At 38.2% G+C, this 18,853-nt stretch overlaps 3 protein-coding genes and 1 long non-coding RNA gene across 4 annotated transcripts; 3 read left to right on the forward strand and 1 right to left on the reverse strand.

The window, feature by feature from the left end:
* Positions 1-1,758: 1,758 nt before the first annotated feature.
* LOC148909186 (uncharacterized) lies at positions 1,759-4,160 on the reverse strand. The gene has a single exon (XM_089034524.1). It carries the CDS (start codon positions 3,463-3,465, stop codon positions 2,005-2,007), a length of 1,461 nt encoding a protein of 486 aa, XP_088890650.1. The 5' UTR covers positions 3,466-4,160; the 3' UTR covers positions 1,759-2,004.
* Positions 4,161-5,112: 952 nt separating this feature from the next.
* On the forward strand, positions 5,113-8,490 carry LOC148909187 (uncharacterized). The gene is made up of 2 exons (XM_089034507.1): positions 5,113-5,449; positions 5,595-8,490. Exon 2 carries the CDS (start codon positions 6,214-6,216, stop codon positions 8,299-8,301), a length of 2,088 nt encoding a protein of 695 aa, XP_088890633.1. The 5' UTR covers positions 5,113-5,449; positions 5,595-6,213; the 3' UTR covers positions 8,302-8,490.
* A 690-nt stretch (positions 8,491-9,180) lies between these two features.
* Positions 9,181-10,491, forward strand: LOC148909188 (uncharacterized). The gene is made up of 2 exons (XR_016120355.1): positions 9,181-9,399; positions 10,306-10,491. It is a non-coding gene; the product is annotated as an uncharacterized LOC148909188 (long non-coding RNA).
* A 1,632-nt stretch (positions 10,492-12,123) lies between these two features.
* Positions 12,124-18,605, forward strand: LOC116286724 (uncharacterized). Its single transcript, XM_031693304.2, has 5 exons — positions 12,124-12,336; positions 12,772-14,049; positions 15,570-15,804; positions 16,078-16,194; positions 17,060-18,605. The coding sequence occupies exons 2-5, from the start codon at positions 13,645-13,647 to the stop codon at positions 17,386-17,388; spliced, it is 1,086 nt and encodes a 361-aa protein (XP_031549164.1). The 5' UTR covers positions 12,124-12,336; positions 12,772-13,644; the 3' UTR covers positions 17,389-18,605.
* Positions 18,606-18,853: the final 248 nt, after the last annotated feature.

Consider the following 18,853-nt stretch of genomic DNA (forward strand, 5'->3'; position numbering starts at 1 on the left):
CATTTTTATCAAGTTTAACTGGGGTTTTTTGCATTAAGCTCCAAAAATTATTTGCACTGGATCCAAACACGTTAGATCGAGCTGACCCAATAATTGAATCAACAATGTAGGTCGTATGAAAAATACCCGTACGAGTGGCGTATTTCCTAGTATAACAGTGATAACGATACAATATATCCTCCTACAGTCAAGGGAAATAAGTATTCGTCACTTTCTAACGCGCGCTTAATGACTTTGGGAGTATAAAAAGTGCTAGGTATTTTGCTACTATGTACCTTTTCAAGTTATCTCGACTTTTTTTATATACTTATTTCAATGAAGTTAGTCACCGAAAACCTTGAAAGCTGTGATCGCTGACAATCATAGGAAATATTTCATATCCAACAAGTAAAGCTTTTGACACAAACTGCAGCAGCTGAGGATGCTCAGAGGAGATGAACTTGTAACTGGTAGAAGATCTCAAGTCCATCAACAGATATCATATCAAGCGGTTAGAACATGTAAAATGTATCTACCCATAATCCTTGTCGGTCTCAGCTTGTAGCTTTTCTGGTGACTACTTTTATTGAAATAAGTGTATATCTTAGCCTGTACCCCCACTTAATTGAAATTCCAGTCGATTTAGAGTTGTATTTTTTTCAGCCTTTGACCCCTAGTTCGTGTAAACTAGAGTACAAACGGAGTCAACTTATGAGTCAAAGCTTGGCGTTCGTTCATCAACGAGTAGCTCATCTAATAGTCATAGAATTGAAGGGTGGCGCGGTAGTGTAGCCTCTAACCTTTCATCTCTGAGGTCTAGATTTCGATTCCTGGACTCGCCATCAACTGTGAGTAGAGCTTTCTAGCGGTCTTTCCCTATTATTAGGGTTTTTTCTTCCGTTTCTTTTCCTTTTTTTTTTTTTTCTTTCTTCTTTGGCTCCACAAAACCAAACATGCGAGTCTAGCTACTTTTGAGCGAGTTCGCCGGGCCTGACTGCTTTGGTCATATTGTATAGATAGAATTTGCATGTCGAAGGTTTCGATTTTAACAATCCTAACCTTTTACTTGGGCATGACGTATACCCTTGAGTACTTTTTATTTTTATTTTTTAATTTTTTAATTTTTTTCTCGTCGCTAACGAGATTCTTGTGATTCCATTTCCATTCAATCCCAGGGTTAAGTTAGCGGAAGGAAAAAGAAAGAAAGAAAGAAAGAAAGGAAGAAAGAAACACAGAAACATAAAGAACGAAACAAAGAAAGAAAAACAAATACTAAGAACTCTCACCATCTCCCTCCCGACCGCCCTCACTCCCCGTCTCCTCCTCCCGCACCCCCCTCCTCTCCCCCCCCCTCTCCCTCCCCTCCCGCCCCTTCCGTACCCCTCCTCTCCCTCCGCCCTCCCTCGTCCATCCCTCCCTCCCTCTCTCACCTCCCATCCTCCCGTAAGAAAGAAAGAAAAATAAACTCATAATGAAGTCCAATATTAGAGTGAAGGCATATAACCCTTGAAATAAAAAATACTAGTTAACGTGTAATAGTCAAATATACACCAAAGAAGACAATGGAATTAGGGTCTACTTAAACGTGTATTAGTCTAATATCTATTTCACGGGTTTAATGACTTCACTCCACATGATAAACGGTATGTTGCAGGTTAAATTTCATAACTTTAATATTGCTTGTCATAATGATTTACTTTAATTGAAACTTAAATTAACTTCTTATAAACTGATACCACGTAATGTTTGAATAAAAATACCAGTTAATAATGAGATATAACTAGCTAAAAACTAGTGTGAGCTGCGTCGGTGTTTCTAATGAAACAGTAATGATGAAAAGGTAAATTATACACCGTGAAAAGATGAAAAAACTTACTGACGTTTCGGACGCTAGTCCTTCGTCGGAGTAAAAGAGAAAGAAGTGGTAGAAAGGAGTGTATATATGATAGAATAAGACAAAAGAAACCAATGAGAGCAAGGTAGGCAAGGAAACAAAAACAAACAATCAAAAGACAAAAGAAAGGGTTAGTTGAAAATAAAGCGTTCATTAATCCCGTTGGGACTAAGAGTGCCCAATAGGTGAATAAGCCGCATTTCTTTGGTCTTGCGACAATCATTGTTGCCGTTAAGCAAAGAAAGACCGAAAACAATGAAGTCAGAAAGAGAATGGTTAGCTAGATTAAAATGGCGGGAAACTGGTTTGGTGGGATCGTTATTGCGAATATCATAAAGATGATTGCAAATGCGATCACCAAGACGGCGGCCAGTCTCGCCCACATACAAAAGATTACAGCGGGTACATTTAATACAATATACAACATTAGAAGTGGTACAAACAAAATGGTCAGTGATTTTAACAGTTGATTTAGGACCGACAACAGAAGTGTGAGAGACTATGTGAGGACAAGTATAACAACGTTTACGAGAACAGCGAAAAGTACCAGGTTCTTTGTTAGAGGGAAGAACTCCCTTGACCAAGAAAGAACGGAGATTACGATCACGTTTATAGGAAAAGAGAGGGCGGTTGTTGAAAATAGCAGAAGTGCGAGTATCAGAGTCAAGCAGAGAAAAGTTGCGGTTAACAATGGGTTTAATGGAAATGTTAATAGGATGATACGTAAGAGTGAAAGGAATGCGGTCATTAGAGGGACGAGTGTGAGGAGTGAGAGCGGTGGTACGATCAATAGTAGAAACTTTACGAATGGCGCGATCAATAACATGAGCAGGATAATTACGCTTAAGGAAGAAGGAACGCATCTCAGAACATTTAACAGAAAAATCAAGATCATCACTACACAAACGACGAAGACGAAGAAATTGCGAGAACGGAATAGCGTTAAGAGTGTGCTTAGGATGAGAAGACGAGTAGAGTAAATAAGAATGAGAGTCAGTAGGTTTGTAATGGACACTAGTGCTAAGACGGTCGTCATTAACACTAAGCAAGATGTCAAGGAAAGTGACTGATGTTTCACTAACCTCCCACGTAAAGTCTAAGGCAGGGTGAAAAGAGTTAACAAAAGAGATGAAAGAATCTAAGTCATTACGCGAACAAGAAGTAGCACCAATACAATCATCAATATACCGTCCAAAAAACTCAGGTTTAGGTCCAGTATATTGTTGAAAAACAAGGTTTTCGATATAACCAACAAACAAATTGGCATAACTAGGGCCCATCTTAGTACCCATAGCAACACCGTTTATCTGCCGATAATACCGATCACCGAAAGAAAAACAATTAAGAGTAAGAACAAGTTCAGCTAAGCGTAACAAAGTGGGAGTGCTGGGCTCGAGGACAGGACGAAGATCGAAAAAATGCTGAAGAGCACGAAGGCCCTCATCATTAGGAATAACAGTATACAAAGATTTGACATCCATAGTAAACAAAAGCTTAGAAGAGTTATCAGGAAAGCGAAAATCGTTAAAAATACTAAGAGCGTGATTAGTATCCTTAATATAAGTAGGTAAAGACTGAACAATAGGCAGCATGAGAGAATCTAGATAGCTAGAGATGAGTTCGGTAGGACAACTACAAGCAGAAACAATAGGACGGCCAGGGTTGTTAGCTTTGTGAATCTTAGGAAGAAAATAGACGTGAGAAGTACGAGGAGTAATAACAAAAAGGTTTTTAGCAGTGGAGGGTAAAGAGCCATCAGAAATGAAAGAGTTAACAGTGTCTTTAACTAATTTTTGATTGTCAGGGGTAAGATCCTTATCCACTTCACAATAAAAATTAGTATCGGAGAGTTGACGTATAGCTTCCTGTTTATACAGGTCAGAACGCCAGACAACAACTGCACCGCCTTTGTCAGCGGGCTTAATAACAATGTCAGAACGATTGCGTAATTGACGTAAAGCCAACCACTCGTCCTTAGAAAGATTAGAATAACTGAGTTTACGGTTAAGATTGAGATTAGAAATATCACGGCGACACTTATTGACAAAAAGATCAAGAGAAGAAAATTGTCCCTCGGGAGGGACCCAGTTAGACTTACGAGGACAAAGGCGCTCAAAGACATCACGTTCACAGTTAGAGTTAGAAGAGTCGGAGAAAAAAGCTTTAAGGCGAGTACGGCGAAAAAAAGATTCAGAGTCTTTCTTGACCTGAAATTCATCAGATTTCTTAGCAAGAGGAACGAAGTTCAAACCCTTGCTAAGAACTGAAATTTCAGAATCAGAAAGAGGTAAATTTTCGGGAATGGTGACAACGGAATGACTGAAGACATTGTGATTGCTATGTTCAACATGTGTAAAAGGATCAAAACCAACAAGAGACACAAACTTATTACGCTTAGTAACAAACAAAGACTGGTACAAACGGCGGTTAAGAGTAAGAATGTGATTACGAATGGAGGAAACTAACACTGCCGGACAGACATTAGACAAGTCTCTGAGGCAAGCAGCAGTATCAAGAGTGAGGGCATCACGTTTACAGCACATACTACGAATAGTGGAACGCATGACAGAGCGAGAGAAAGTGGAACAAGCAGAAGAAACATCGGAAAAATACTGAGTAGAGTTGACACCAAAATTAGAAGCATGAAACTTAACACGAAAACCAACAGGAATGACTTTAGCATGAAGACAACGACCAATGAAATAGATATGACTAACAAAGCGTGTTTTAGCGAGAGTAAGGTTAAAGAGTTTGAGAGCGAGATTAGAGCTAATGTTAGGAAAAGGAAATAAAAAACTTACCATTTCCTTGCGGAGTTCCTTGATGATGTTCGGCATCTGAAATAGAATAAAAATGGTCGCAGTATATAGTAATAAAAAGATATAACTAGCTAAAAACTAGTGTGAGCTGCGTCGGTGTTTCTAATGAAACAGTAATGATGAAAAGGTAAATTATACACCGTGAAAAGATGAAAAAACTTACTGACGTTTCGGACGCTAGTCCTTCGTCGGAGTAAAAGAGAAAGAAGTGGTAGAAAGGAGTGTATATATGATAGAATAAGACAAAAGAAACCAATGAGAGCAAGGTAGGCAAGGAAACAAAAACAAACAATCAAAAGACAAAAGAAAGGGTTAGTTGAAAATAAAGCGTTCATTAATCCCGTTGGGACTAAGAGTGCCCAGAGTGCTAAGAGTGTCTTGGTGATCGCATTTGCAATCATCTTTATGATATTCGCAATAACGATCCCACCAAACCAGTTTCCCGCCATTTTAATCTAGCTAACCATTCTCTTTCTGACTTCATTGTTTTCGGTCTTTCTTTGCTTAACGGCAACAATGATTGTCGCAAGACCAAAGAAATGCGGCTTATTCACCTATTGGGCACTCTTAGTCCCAACGGGATTAATGAACGCTTTATTTTCAACTAACCCTTTCTTTTGTCTTTTGATTGTTTGTTTTTGTTTCCTTGCCTACCTTGCTCTCATTGGTTTCTTTTGTCTTATTCTATCATATATACACTCCTTTCTACCACTTCTTTCTCTTTTACTCCGACGAAGGACTAGCGTCCGAAACGTCAGTAAGTTTTTTCATCTTTTCACGGTGTATAATTTACCTTTTCATCATTACTGTTTCATTAGAAACACCGACGCAGCTCACACTAGTTTTTAGCTAGTTATATCTTTTTATTACTATATACTGCGACCATTTTTATTCTATTTCAGATGCCGAACATCATCAAGGAACTCCGCAAGGAAATGGTAAGTTTTTTATTTCCTTTTCCTAACATTAGCTCTAATCTCGCTCTCAAACTCTTTAACCTTACTCTCGCTAAAACACGCTTTGTTAGTCATATCTATTTCATTGGTCGTTGTCTTCATGCTAAAGTCATTCCTGTTGGTTTTCGTGTTAAGTTTCATGCTTCTAATTTTGGTGTCAACTCTACTCAGTATTTTTCCGATGTTTCTTCTGCTTGTTCCACTTTCTCTCGCTCTGTCATGCGTTCCACTATTCGTAGTATGTGCTGTAAACGTGATGCCCTCACTCTTGATACTGCTGCTTGCCTCAGAGACTTGTCTAATGTCTGTCCGGCAGTGTTAGTTTCCTCCATTCGTAATCACATTCTTACTCTTAACCGCCGTTTGTACCAGTCTTTGTTTGTTACTAAGCGTAATAAGTTTGTGTCTCTTGTTGGTTTTGATCCTTTTACACATGTTGAACATAGCAATCACAATGTCTTCAGTCATTCCGTTGTCACCATTCCCGAAAATTTACCTCTTTCTGATTCTGAAATTTCAGTTCTTAGCAAGGGTTTGAACTTCGTTCCTCTTGCTAAGAAATCTGATGAATTTCAGGTCAAGAAAGACTCTGAATCTTTTTTTTCGCCGTACTCGCCTTAAAGCTTTTTTCTCCGACTCTTCTAACTCTAACTGTGAACGTGATGTCTTTGAGCGCCTTTGTCCTCGTAAGTCTAACTGGGTCCCTCCCGAGGGACAATTTTCTTCTCTTGATCTTTTTGTCAATAAGTGTCGCCGTGATATTTCTAATCTCAATCTTAACCGTAAACTCAGTTATTCTAATCTTTCTAAGGACGAGTGGTTGGCTTTACGTCAATTACGCAATCGTTCTGACATTGTTATTAAGCCCGCTGACAAAGGCGGTGCAGTTGTTGTCTGGCGTTCTGACCTGTATAAACAGGAAGCTATACGTCAACTCTCCGATACTAATTTTTATTGTGAAGTGGATAAGGATCTTACCCCTGACAATCAAAAATTAGTTAAAGACACTGTTAACTCTTTCATTTCTGATGGCTCTTTACCCTCCACTGCTAAAAACCTTTTTGTTATTACTCCTCGTACTTCTCACGTCTATTTTCTTCCTAAGATTCACAAAGCTAACAACCCTGGCCGTCCTATTGTTTCTGCTTGTAGTTGTCCTACCGAACTCATCTCTAGCTATCTAGATTCTCTCATGCTGCCTATTGTTCAGTCTTTACCTACTTATATTAAGGATACTAATCACGCTCTTAGTATTTTTAACGATTTTCGCTTTCCTGATAACTCTTCTAAGCTTTTGTTTACTATGGATGTCAAATCTTTGTATACTGTTATTCCTAATGATGAGGGCCTTCGTGCTCTTCAGCATTTTTTCGATCTTCGTCCTGTCCTCGAGCCCAGCACTCCCACTTTGTTACGCTTAGCTGAACTTGTTCTTACTCTTAATTGTTTTTCTTTCGGTGATCGGTATTATCGGCAGATAAACGGTGTTGCTATGGGTACTAAGATGGGCCCTAGTTATGCCAATTTGTTTGTTGGTTATATCGAAAACCTTGTTTTTCAACAATATACTGGACCTAAACCTGAGTTTTTTGGACGGTATATTGATGATTGTATTGGTGCTACTTCTTGTTCGCGTAATGACTTAGATTCTTTCATCTCTTTTGTTAACTCTTTTCACCCTGCCTTAGACTTTACGTGGGAGGTTAGTGAAACATCAGTCACTTTCCTTGACATCTTGCTTAGTGTTAATGACGACCGTCTTAGCACTAGTGTCCATTACAAACCTACTGACTCTCATTCTTATTTACTCTACTCGTCTTCTCATCCTAAGCACACTCTTAACGCTATTCCGTTCTCGCAATTTCTTCGTCTTCGTCGTTTGTGTAGTGATGATCTTGATTTTTCTGTTAAATGTTCTGAGATGCGTTCCTTCTTCCTTAAGCGTAATTATCCTGCTCATGTTATTGATCGCGCCATTCGTAAAGTTTCTACTATTGATCGTACCACCGCTCTCACTCCTCACACTCGTCCCTCTAATGACCGCATTCCTTTCACTCTTACGTATCATCCTATTAACATTTCCATTAAACCCATTGTTAACCGCAACTTTTCTCTGCTTGACTCTGATACTCGCACTTCTGCTATTTTCAACAACCGCCCTCTCTTTTCCTATAAACGTGATCGTAATCTCCGTTCTTTCTTGGTCAAGGGAGTTCTTCCCTCTAACAAAGAACCTGGTACTTTTCGCTGTTCTCGTAAACGTTGTTATACTTGTCCTCACATAGTCTCTCACACTTCTGTTGTCGGTCCTAAATCAACTGTTAAAATCACTGACCATTTTGTTTGTACCACTTCTAATGTTGTATATTGTATTAAATGTACCCGCTGTAATCTTTTGTATGTGGGCGAGACTGGCCGCCGTCTTGGTGATCGCATTTGCAATCATCTTTATGATATTCGCAATAACGATCCCACCAAACCAGTTTCCCGCCATTTTAATCTAGCTAACCATTCTCTTTCTGACTTCATTGTTTTCGGTCTTTCTTTGCTTAACGGCAACAATGATTGTCGCAAGACCAAAGAAATGCGGCTTATTCACCTATTGGGCACTCTTAGTCCCAACGGGATTAATGAACGCTTTATTTTCAACTAACCCTTTCTTTTGTCTTTTGATTGTTTGTTTTTGTTTCCTTGCCTACCTTGCTCTCATTGGTTTCTTTTGTCTTATTCTATCATATATACACTCCTTTCTACCACTTCTTTCTCTTTTACTCCGACGAAGGACTAGCGTCCGAAACGTCAGTAAGTTTTTTCATCTTTTCACGGTGTATAATTTACCTTTTCATCATTCCAGTTAATAATGATAAGGTTTAAATTTTAATTCCAAGGAGCCGGAAATAGCGATCATTATCTGGACCGTAAACATTATAATTGATAGGTTTCAAGCATTCCCAAGAAAGTTAAAAGACAAAAACATGGCGGCCATTGTGGTACCGTTAACAATGGATACTAATGAGAAATACTTAGTTAAATGGTACCAACATGGCCGCGATAACGTAACGTGCAGTCGAAAAATACTTCATATTTGGTCGAGCTGTCTTTCAAAACAATTGCGTTGCTGTGAGAATTACTGTCAGGTTAATCAATAACCCCCTTTTTGGCAGATTAAAGCCTCCGCAACACAATTGAATATTTTCTTTATATTTATAATGCAATTATAATACTGGTTTTAATGTTAAGTTTTAATAATACTAAGAAATAAAAAAAGCTATCAATATTTGCATCGTTGTTTAAAAAAAAAAAAACTAAATTAGTTTGTTTTTAATTTCGGACCTGACAGAAGTCTGCTGACACTGTCAAACCTTCTGTAAAAATGTCGAGAAATAATCACCTTTGATACGACAGGTAAAGGCACCGGCGACGCTCGGATCATTTTATAATATGGTCTCAAGTCAGGCTTGCTGAGGTGCCGTCAAAGTTTTTTTTCTTACAAATTACTAAGCAAAAGTGTATAAAAGGGCTATGTGTAGTGATGTATTAGCCATAAGACCGTAAAGACGCAGTCCATTCTATATCTACCAAAGCAGTTAGATCGTTATCCGATAGCACCCATCATCGCGGCGAGAAGATGAACGTCAAATTACTTCTAGTAGCAAGTGTTGTTATGGCTGTTCTTATCATGCCTTTACGTGTATCGGCAGGCATGACTGGTTTGAGCCAACACATACCGTCAGGAAAACGCACACCACAGGTAACCCAACATTGCCGTGATATACAATTTTGATACATATTTATGTTAGATATATATTTAATATATTTATTTTTTTGCGATACAGTACTAGTTTGTACACATAAGAATACTCTTTTATGTTTCTGATGTGTGAATTAGCGTTTATGCTGGGTTACTTTATTTAAATATTTAGTGCTAGCAGAACAGTGGCACGTCACAGCTCAAACCTTACCAGCTGAGCGGTTAAATTTGTTTAAGCCAATCACAGCCCTCATTCCCAGGCCACTGTACCCCAAATTTTTGCGTATTTTTCTGTTTTATTTTGACAAAAATATAAGTGCCTACAAGAAGCAGAAATATGGAAGGGAGAATAAAAACAATTTCATTTTACCGCCATGCATGTTTCCTTCGTTCTTTCAAGCTCCAAAAATGCTTAATTTTTGTCCACCCATGCTTTGCGCGCCGCGATCAGCTGGTATAGTTATATCAATGTACCCTGAAACAACCAGAGGGGTGTTTAGGATTCGTTCTGTGAGTTAGCCGGCCCTAGGCCTGACTTAGATAAAACCAGAGGCTTGTTTTAGGGTTTGACTAGCGTCGCACTGACTTTGATCAACTCAACGCAGAATTTTCTTCAGGGTATGCAGTTGATAAATCAAATAAAATTATACTGACAGTCAATTCACAACTTGCTCTGTACGAACCTTATACACCATAGATTAGCCTTTACCCTTGTGAACGAGCGAATGATCACCACTTCTCTGAAAATACAAATACAAGATAATATTACCATGAAAAGCATGATATTATAATCAAATATATAACCTATCGTTTTTAAAAAGATTTCATATTTCATGACAGTAAGGTGTAACATTAGTTCGTTTCGTTCATTTCATACTTAATATTTTCTCTTTTATCATTTTCAAGCCAATGAGGGATGATGTGAAGAGAAGTGACATCGTTACCCGAACCGCTGACCGTATATGTGACGCAGCGAGAGATCTTGGTTGCCTACCCTGAAGAAATGGAAATGTCACAGGCCTAGAAATGAACTGAATAAATTATATGAATAGAAAATAATATAATTTATTAAACTGAATATATGCATTATAATGGAGCTTTATGTCTATTGCTGACTATACCTAGTTCATGCACAATCAAGTATCTACTGGAGTTTCTTCTCCAGCCTAGCAGCTAACCCCCTATCTGGCTATTTGCCCATTACAGACCGACGTGTCATTCCCTTGCGAAAAGAATGCTCTAAAGGAAAATGGAGGGCGGGAAGGGGCTATGGGAGAGATAAACGCATTCAGCCATCAGCATTTCGACTCTGCGTGTCAAAAGAATGAAAAAAACTGTGTAGAACAATAAAATTGTATTATTTCTACTATCAGTATAATAGACCTTTATACCTTGGACGTAATGCTTTCGCATGCAACTCTGATCCAGAGCAATTTTCTCGAGAATGCTTTAAGTTGTATCATTTTCCAACCGTCACCCGGTTGGCTCAGTTGGTTGAGCATTCGTGCGGGAGGTCGTGGTTAATTCCAGGCCGGACCAACTCTCAGGGTCTTAAAATAACAAAGGAGAAGATGCTACCTTTATAATAACAACTACGATTAATGGTTAGACCTTCATGAAGTTTGGTTTTGAATAAAAGACATCCAAGTAAATTTCGCTAAACCTGATATTGCGTTGGATTCTGTAGTTATCTTATCTTATTTGAAGTAAAATTAATCAGCAAAGCGTAAACAATGATTATAGATTTCGGCCTTGGAAAACTTTGAAGTGGAAGAGCAGTTATATGTCGCCCACCCCGCCATACCAAAATATTGTGTGACATTATTATTGTACACGACCACATCAGCAACGCTGTAATTTATTATCGTGTTTAAATAAAAGCCATTACTGAATATTTTTATTATTATTATTCATTTATTAATTACCCTTAATAATTTGAAACTCCGTCCCAGACGCTCAAATTTTACCGCTAAATTGTAGCAAAATAGGCAATGTTTCGAGCTAAGTTCAAATTTTCATGTTGTTATGACGCTATTTGGATGTTACAGTAATCATTTGATTATCGCGCTCTCTATGTGTGAAATTAAGAAAAAAGAAATCCAGTCATTTTGACCTTGAATTAAGTCGTCAGGTTCATATGAGAAAATGCATGACGTCCGACCGCGCGGTTATCGATTATCAGTGTGCTGATTAAAATCCGATTTGTATTCATTCTCTCATTCAAGTTTTCCATTCTATATTGATTCACTCCATGTAGAATAATTATTCCGAAAATATTGACTTAGGGGTTACAAGCACTTTAGTTTGTGTGGTATTCATTTTTTTCGATATTGTATTTTTCTTTTTTTCATGGCATCATTAATAAGTATGTAAAAAAATTTTATTCCAATATCCTGTAAGAATCAGCTCAGGTGCGTTCTGATTAGCTGTCCAAGCAGGCTGTAATATATGACGACTATATTGGCCTGACATTTCCTCGTGTTAAGTGAAAACTACCCGAAAATATTCTTGATTCAAGCTGAGATTCAAGTCGTTTCTTGTTTTTGGCATTCTTTCGGCTTCTTTTAAAATATTAAGTACCGCGACCTCCTATCTAACATCTCAAAACCAGAAAAAATTCAAGATTCAACCAGAAAAGGACGAAAAAAAGTTGCATAAGGAACTGACAAAGACTACCCGGCACACAAATGAGGCCGAAATGTATATAGGGACCACGTGTAATAATGGCCTAACCTATATAAAGACCGTAAAGACGCAGTCCATTCGACTATACCACTGTTATCCGATAGCACCCATCATCGCGGCGAGAAGATGAACGTCAAATTACTTCTAGTAGCAAGTGTTGTTATGGCTGTTCTTATCATGCCTTTACGTGTATCGGCAGGCATGACTGGTTTGAGCCAACACATACCGTCGTCAGGAAAACGCACACCACAGGTAACCCAATATTGCCGTGATATATATTTTAAACTTTGATGTTATACAGTACTTGTACACATTAAGATACTCTTTCCTGTTTCTGATGAGAATATGTGGACCGCATAGCACTTATGAAATACATGAAGATGTAGAAATATGATAAGTTATAGTGCTTGGGAACGAGGTTATTCCGGGCGAAAGCCCTTGGAATTAAATTTGGAAAAATTAATTTCCGACCTCGCTGGGAATCGAACCCACGACCTTCGGAATTGTACTACCGATGCTCTACCAGCTGAGCTAGAGGTCAGACTGAGAGCAGTAAATAAATGTAAATTCTAGCGACAGCCAATTCGAAACTTGCTCGGTACCAACCTGATTTCATGACAGTAAGATATAACATTCGTTCGTTTCTTTCGTTTTGTACTTAATATTTTCTCTTTTATCATTTTCAAGCCAAAGGGGGATGAGGGGAAGAGAAGTGACATCGTTACCCGAACCGCTGACCGTATATGTGACGCAGCGAGATATCTTGGTTGCCTACCCTGAAGAACTGGACCCGTGAACATGTCACAAGCCTAGAAATGAACTGAATAAAATAAAATGAATAGAAAATAATAGAATATGAAATAAAATGAACTAAAACTAAAAAAAAGATACTGAATATATGCTTGACAATGGTGTATTACTGATGTCCATTGCTAACTAGTGCTAGTCATTGTGTACAAATGAGTACAAGTGAACCCGGGCAATTGAACTGCTGCGAGTACGATTAGGTGACGTTATATGTATGTTGAAGAAGTCTACGTCCAGTCTGTAGCCTATTGCAGTGTCTTGCGACAAGGACGCGCGATACTGTAAGCTTACTGATCCTACTCAACCTCGCAGCATAAGTATCGCTGTTTTGGAGTGCGAAACAAAATAAAATAATTATAAAATAAAAAATAATAATAATAAAGTAATTTATTCTACTTAATTAGGACCAGCATAAGAGCCCTTATAGGAGGACTGTGAACATGAGTGCACCTAGGCCCAGTAGCACGAATCCGACAGATAAATATTATCCAGTTGATAAATTTATTGAATATAACAGCATCGACTATCTACCCTTCGTACAACCGGGCCCCGAACAGGAATACTGCGGACTGCGAACCGTACCGCACTAGTGGCCTGGTACTCCAGTCCCAGTCCCTCTCTATTTCATAACAGCTGACACTTCACATCGTGGGCTCAATCCTAATGGCGGGGAACAGTTGATTAGTTGTTTATGGTTCTCGTTGGCCTCAATATTTGAATTTTAAGGTCCTTTGCTAATAACCTCCCGCGAAAATGGACTTCGACATGGCATGGGAAAACAGTACAGATACCATGGATACGAACGAACATGAGATAAAGCACCGTAACCATGCAGGTCCTTTGCCTAAAGTCCTCTACGACATGTTCCTCAACTCAGTGCGTTCACGTAAACTCGACAAAATACAATATCCCAGCGGACCCGAGTTAAAAGCCCTCGGCTTTCCTAAACCCAGGGGAGGTCATACCAGGCGAGAGAGGTTCAAACACTGGGCCAGTAGGATGGAAGTAGCGTACGACCGTGAAAGTGAAAAAGAAATGCTGGCGCACAAAAGAACCGGGAAACTCATAATACCGTTGGAGGAGTTTGAAAATGCGGTACGGAGAGTCCACGAGAATGAAGGGGGTAAACACAGGGATTTAAAGAGCACTGCTAATATTGTAAGTAGTGATAATTTATGGTATATTTAGGTCTTAATGTGTTTATTTACGATATTAAATGATTTAGGCTATGGCCACGTGACAGGCTGTTTAAAGCTATTGATTGACTTAGTGACAGTTTTCACAGCCACCATGTTGGATGAATTTAACAAAAGATTCGTCATTAGTCTCATGTCATCCAACATGGCTGCCATGTCTTTTGATATTTCATTCTCTTGGGAATGATTGCAAACCAGCAATAATTATTTATTAGTACTAAATGTTGTTAAATTGTACATGCACTTTTTGTCCTGGTTGCACTCACATATAGTTTATTTTAGTTTAGTGTGATTGTCCGGGTGAGTGTGTAGTCTTGAGAAAAACTGGACTCTGAAGATGATTTCTGTTCTGGTTGTCGAAGCGTCAGTCACCACCAACAACAGTCTTTCACAAGACTACACTCACCCAGACGATCACACTTCACAACAAACTTCAACACCTGGGTTCAAACCATTTACTCTTAGTTTATTTTAGGTTTAATATATTTACTTTCGCATATAAACGTTTTTCTTTCCACTCACTAGTAAAAGTCTAGTGGTATCAGTAAAGTTCATTAGGTCCCTCCTTCAATTTGAAGGCTTTCTCTGGTTTCTCCGGGTTTTCCTCCTTTATCAAAACAATAAGACACTAAATTCCAATTTTAACTGTGAGGCAGCAATGACATAACTTTGATCAGCCCAGAGGTTGTTTCAGAGTATCAATAATATTATTGATAGGTCTTTCCCTAAATTTGAAGGCTTTCTCTGGTTTCTAAGGGTTTTCCTCCTTTATCAAAACAATAAGACTCTAAATTCTTATTTAATCTGTGAGTCAGCTGTGATCTGACTTTGATCAGCCCAGAGGTTGTTTCAGGGTATCAATAATATTCAAGGGTTTTATTCAAGGGTCTACTGAACATGTTCCAAGTTATCATTTGCATAACATTCACATAAGACTTTTAGAAATTTAGTTTAAAAAATAAGGCCAGAATTGAGAGCTTCAAAAAGGCTATCAAGCATTTTTTTAAATAAATTTTCAAAATTGGAATCAAAAACACATTCCAGAGAGAATTTTTTTGAAGGGCTTGAATGTGAGGCTAGGTGGGCAAGACTCTATTGTCCAGTTGACGTGACACACATGTTACATTAACTGGACAATAACTGGATGTTTATTCTCATGAGAATAAAAACGTTTTTTACCCACATAAATTTATTTTCAAATGTTTGAATGCGATCTTACAACTTGAAACTCTGCCTCCCAAATAATGCTGAGATGCTCTTTTCATTTCTGTTCCTTATTTCGGACAAAAAAAAAGAATGCAATCTTACAGGTTGAAAAATCTGTTGTTCCATTGAACAAGTCTCATATCTGCTGTTACAAAAGCTTGTTGTTTTTTAGGCTTGCCTCTCACCATTTACGATAAAAGGGTAAATTAATAATACATTACGATAATAATATTTACTCATACATTTATATTTTTTCTGAATTTCTCTTGCATTTAGATTCAAGAAAAGTACACCATTGGGAGCCGGGATTTTGGTATGAATAAAGGAATAATAAGATATATAGTGGATACCTGCCAAGAGTGTATTATAGACTATGCTTTGCTCAAAAAAAATGATGACAGATCATCCAGTAGGTCTCCAACACCTATCTGTAATGGACTTTTAACACCAGAGTCCCGATCAATGGTGGCTCATGTACCAAACAGTGCGTGTATTTGGTTTGATAAATCAGGTAAGGCTGACCTTGATCATGTACATGTATAATTATTTGAACAGAAGCTTATGCAAAGCCAGAGTTCTTGATATTTTTAAACACCAAATTCCAATAGGTCTGGTGCTGAAAACTGTTACAATTCAGCTCACATATACATATAATGCAGTTATGTAGCAATTAAACTTACGCCCCAGGCACAAACTACTGTACATGGCTGTGAAAGATTTTGTTGTAACAGCGTACAGTATCCCACTCATGTCACAGTTGATGCCATTATTTTTGTCTTTTTAGTTTTATTACCTGGTCAAGAGTTTTATCCAAGATTAATGTCATTAATCAATGAGATGAGAGGAGAATTGCCAGGCATTGCAAAGGGAAACAAAGAAGCTAAAGGAAGATTCTGTCTTAGTAAGTATTGATTATTGTTCACCTGTCCCAAGCAAATTATTGTAGCCTAAACATATTTGTATCCTAGATTCCATCTATCCCACACATTTGTTTATCCATATACTATTCTCTCCAACAATCCTTCCATCCATCCATGCATATATATTCTACACTTCTGGTCATTCTACCAATTCCTCCAACCATCTTTCCATCCATCCATGCATATATATTCTACACTTCTGTTCATTCTACCAATTCCTCCAACCATCTTTCCATCCATCCATGCATATATATTCTACACTTCTGTTCATCCTACCAATTCCTCCAACCATCTTTCCATCCATCCATGTATATATATTCTACACTTCTGTTCACCCTACCAATTCCTCCAACAATCCTTCCATCCATCCATGCATATATATTCTACACTTCTGTTCAACCTACCAATTCCTCCATCCATCTTTCCACTGTCGTCAGCATTATACAGTAGACTGCATCATAAAACCTGCATTAGGGTCTATCCCACATACACTATCTGTTCATCCTACTAATTTCCATCTTTCAATACATTCATCTATCTATCCCACTTACACTGTGACCATTCTACCTACTCTTCTTTGCGTCATAATTTGTATCGTAATTGTCTGTCTTTTTTTTTAACCTGCCTCGAATAGCATTAAGCTACTTGCAGGTAAAAAGTGTAGTCATAAGTGTAATGATTCAAGCCAATATATGTCAATTGAAAACCGCAGTAACTTATCTTTTTCTGTAGTGATGGATCCTTATAAAACACTCCTGCAAGTTTATTAAACAGTACATAAAGTGTGTGAATAAAATTGAATTGAATTTCATCCTGTGCATTAATTTTTTTTCCCATTCTCACCAGAATTATTAACAACCCTGGATTGTGTGCGATCACAAACAGCCATCACAAAGAACGCCTACCACGTCCAAGAACCCTACACTCATGAACTTCACAAAGATTTCCAGGAATTATACTCAGTTTATCAGGAAGAGAACATTACCGATCAATTCCAGTCAGATTCGAGGCTTATTTTGGACGTCTATCGAAGTGCAGGCTTCAGTGACTATTTTCTGCGGAGTCTAGAGTCGTCTATCTCGCTCGTGTCTCAAGGACAATCGAGAATATCAAAGGAACAATTCGTTTGTGAGAGCAATGGACTTAATTTATTTTCGAGAGGAAACATGACATAATACTAGAGCAAAATCAATACTATAAACATAAGTATTTCCCCTGGCATTCAATGCCACCTCTTTTTAGAAACGCCAATACTAAATCTTCAAGAAATAGCTCGGGTGCTAGAATACCTGGATTTAGAAAGAACGAACAAATTACCGCCGTTTGCATTACTACGTGGCCACCCCAGACACAAATCGCATCGTATAGTTTGCAATAGACTGCCGTCAATCAAACGCCTCATTCTACTTGGATGTACTCAAACTCTTTGCAATCGCTTTCGGAACTTTCCTTCGTGATATCTGACTGAGAAAGTTTGATAGAAAAGCCAACTCACTGATCCAAACGTGTATAAATGGCGTCAACATGAATGATTGACGGTAGTCTATTGCAAACTACACGACTTGATTTGTGTCTGGGGTGGCCGCGTAGTAATGCAAACGGCGGTAAATGATTCAGATGAGAATATTGTCGGAGGTAAAGTGGTTTAGCGTTTGAGTATACCGTTACCGTGACGGCGCTGGTAATTGGGAGTTTATTGGATGAGCACCGATCTGGCGTGCCGTTATACGATCATAAAATTAATGACGTTAAATTGTTTTTGACTATGATATATTTCAGAGGTTTTACACTCATGACTTAAAAAACAAATTCAAACACAGAGCAATTGCCCTATTTCACTATGACGTCACTGCTTGTTTATGTGGGGGATAGAATAGCCAAATCCAATAGAAAATTCAACAAAATTTGCCGTAAATCTAGGAGTCCTAGCGAAACAGTTTAATCTAAAATGGCCTGGTTTTCAGATATAATATGTGCTAATATGTACTAAGAAAAATTATGAGCGTTTGCTGGCTATTCTACTTCTCTTCGTGGATTGATACGGGTTTTAGAACAATTTTCGGTGAATTTGCGTTGATTTGACCCCCTCCGATGACCATGATCCTTTGCGTTTAAACAATAGATTGTTTTGATGTGACATCATAGTGAAATAGGGCAATTACACGTCAGACGTGTTATAGGTCAAGCAATAAAATTGTTCTATTTTAAACAAAATATTTTTTGTACAGAATTATTGCACCTGGCAAAGCAGAAGCTGTTAGGGTTGTCACGTCTAGTCACGCAACATACAGAAGACCTCGATTATGTAACTAAGAGCGAATACAAAAAAGATGAAGGCGACACATTTATCACCTTTACCCACAAAAGAAAGACAAACACACGAAACTCTTTATATTTTCCTTCGTTTCGTTGTTCCCCTGGCAATATGGCCGCCGTAAGTATCGTCGAGAGTAGTCCATTGTACACTATTGTCAATGGAAAGGGCGTTTAGAGGCAACCCAGAACCTCCTTGATATACCCCTGTTTAGTGCGATACTATTGTAACTTACTTTGTTACCGTTGCCGTGCTACATAAACTCAGTAATAGGCCCTTAAATAATAGGCAGTTAACGGTCACGTGTCTGTGCTGGAATGCAAAAT

The sequence above is a fragment of the Actinia tenebrosa genome, unplaced genomic scaffold (genome assembly GCF_029948245.1).
Source record: "Actinia tenebrosa isolate PJP-AT-01 unplaced genomic scaffold, QUT_ActTen_1.0 PGA_scaffold2__45_contigs__length_23673736, whole genome shotgun sequence".
Classification (NCBI taxonomy): domain Eukaryota; kingdom Metazoa; phylum Cnidaria; class Anthozoa; order Actiniaria; family Actiniidae; genus Actinia; species Actinia tenebrosa.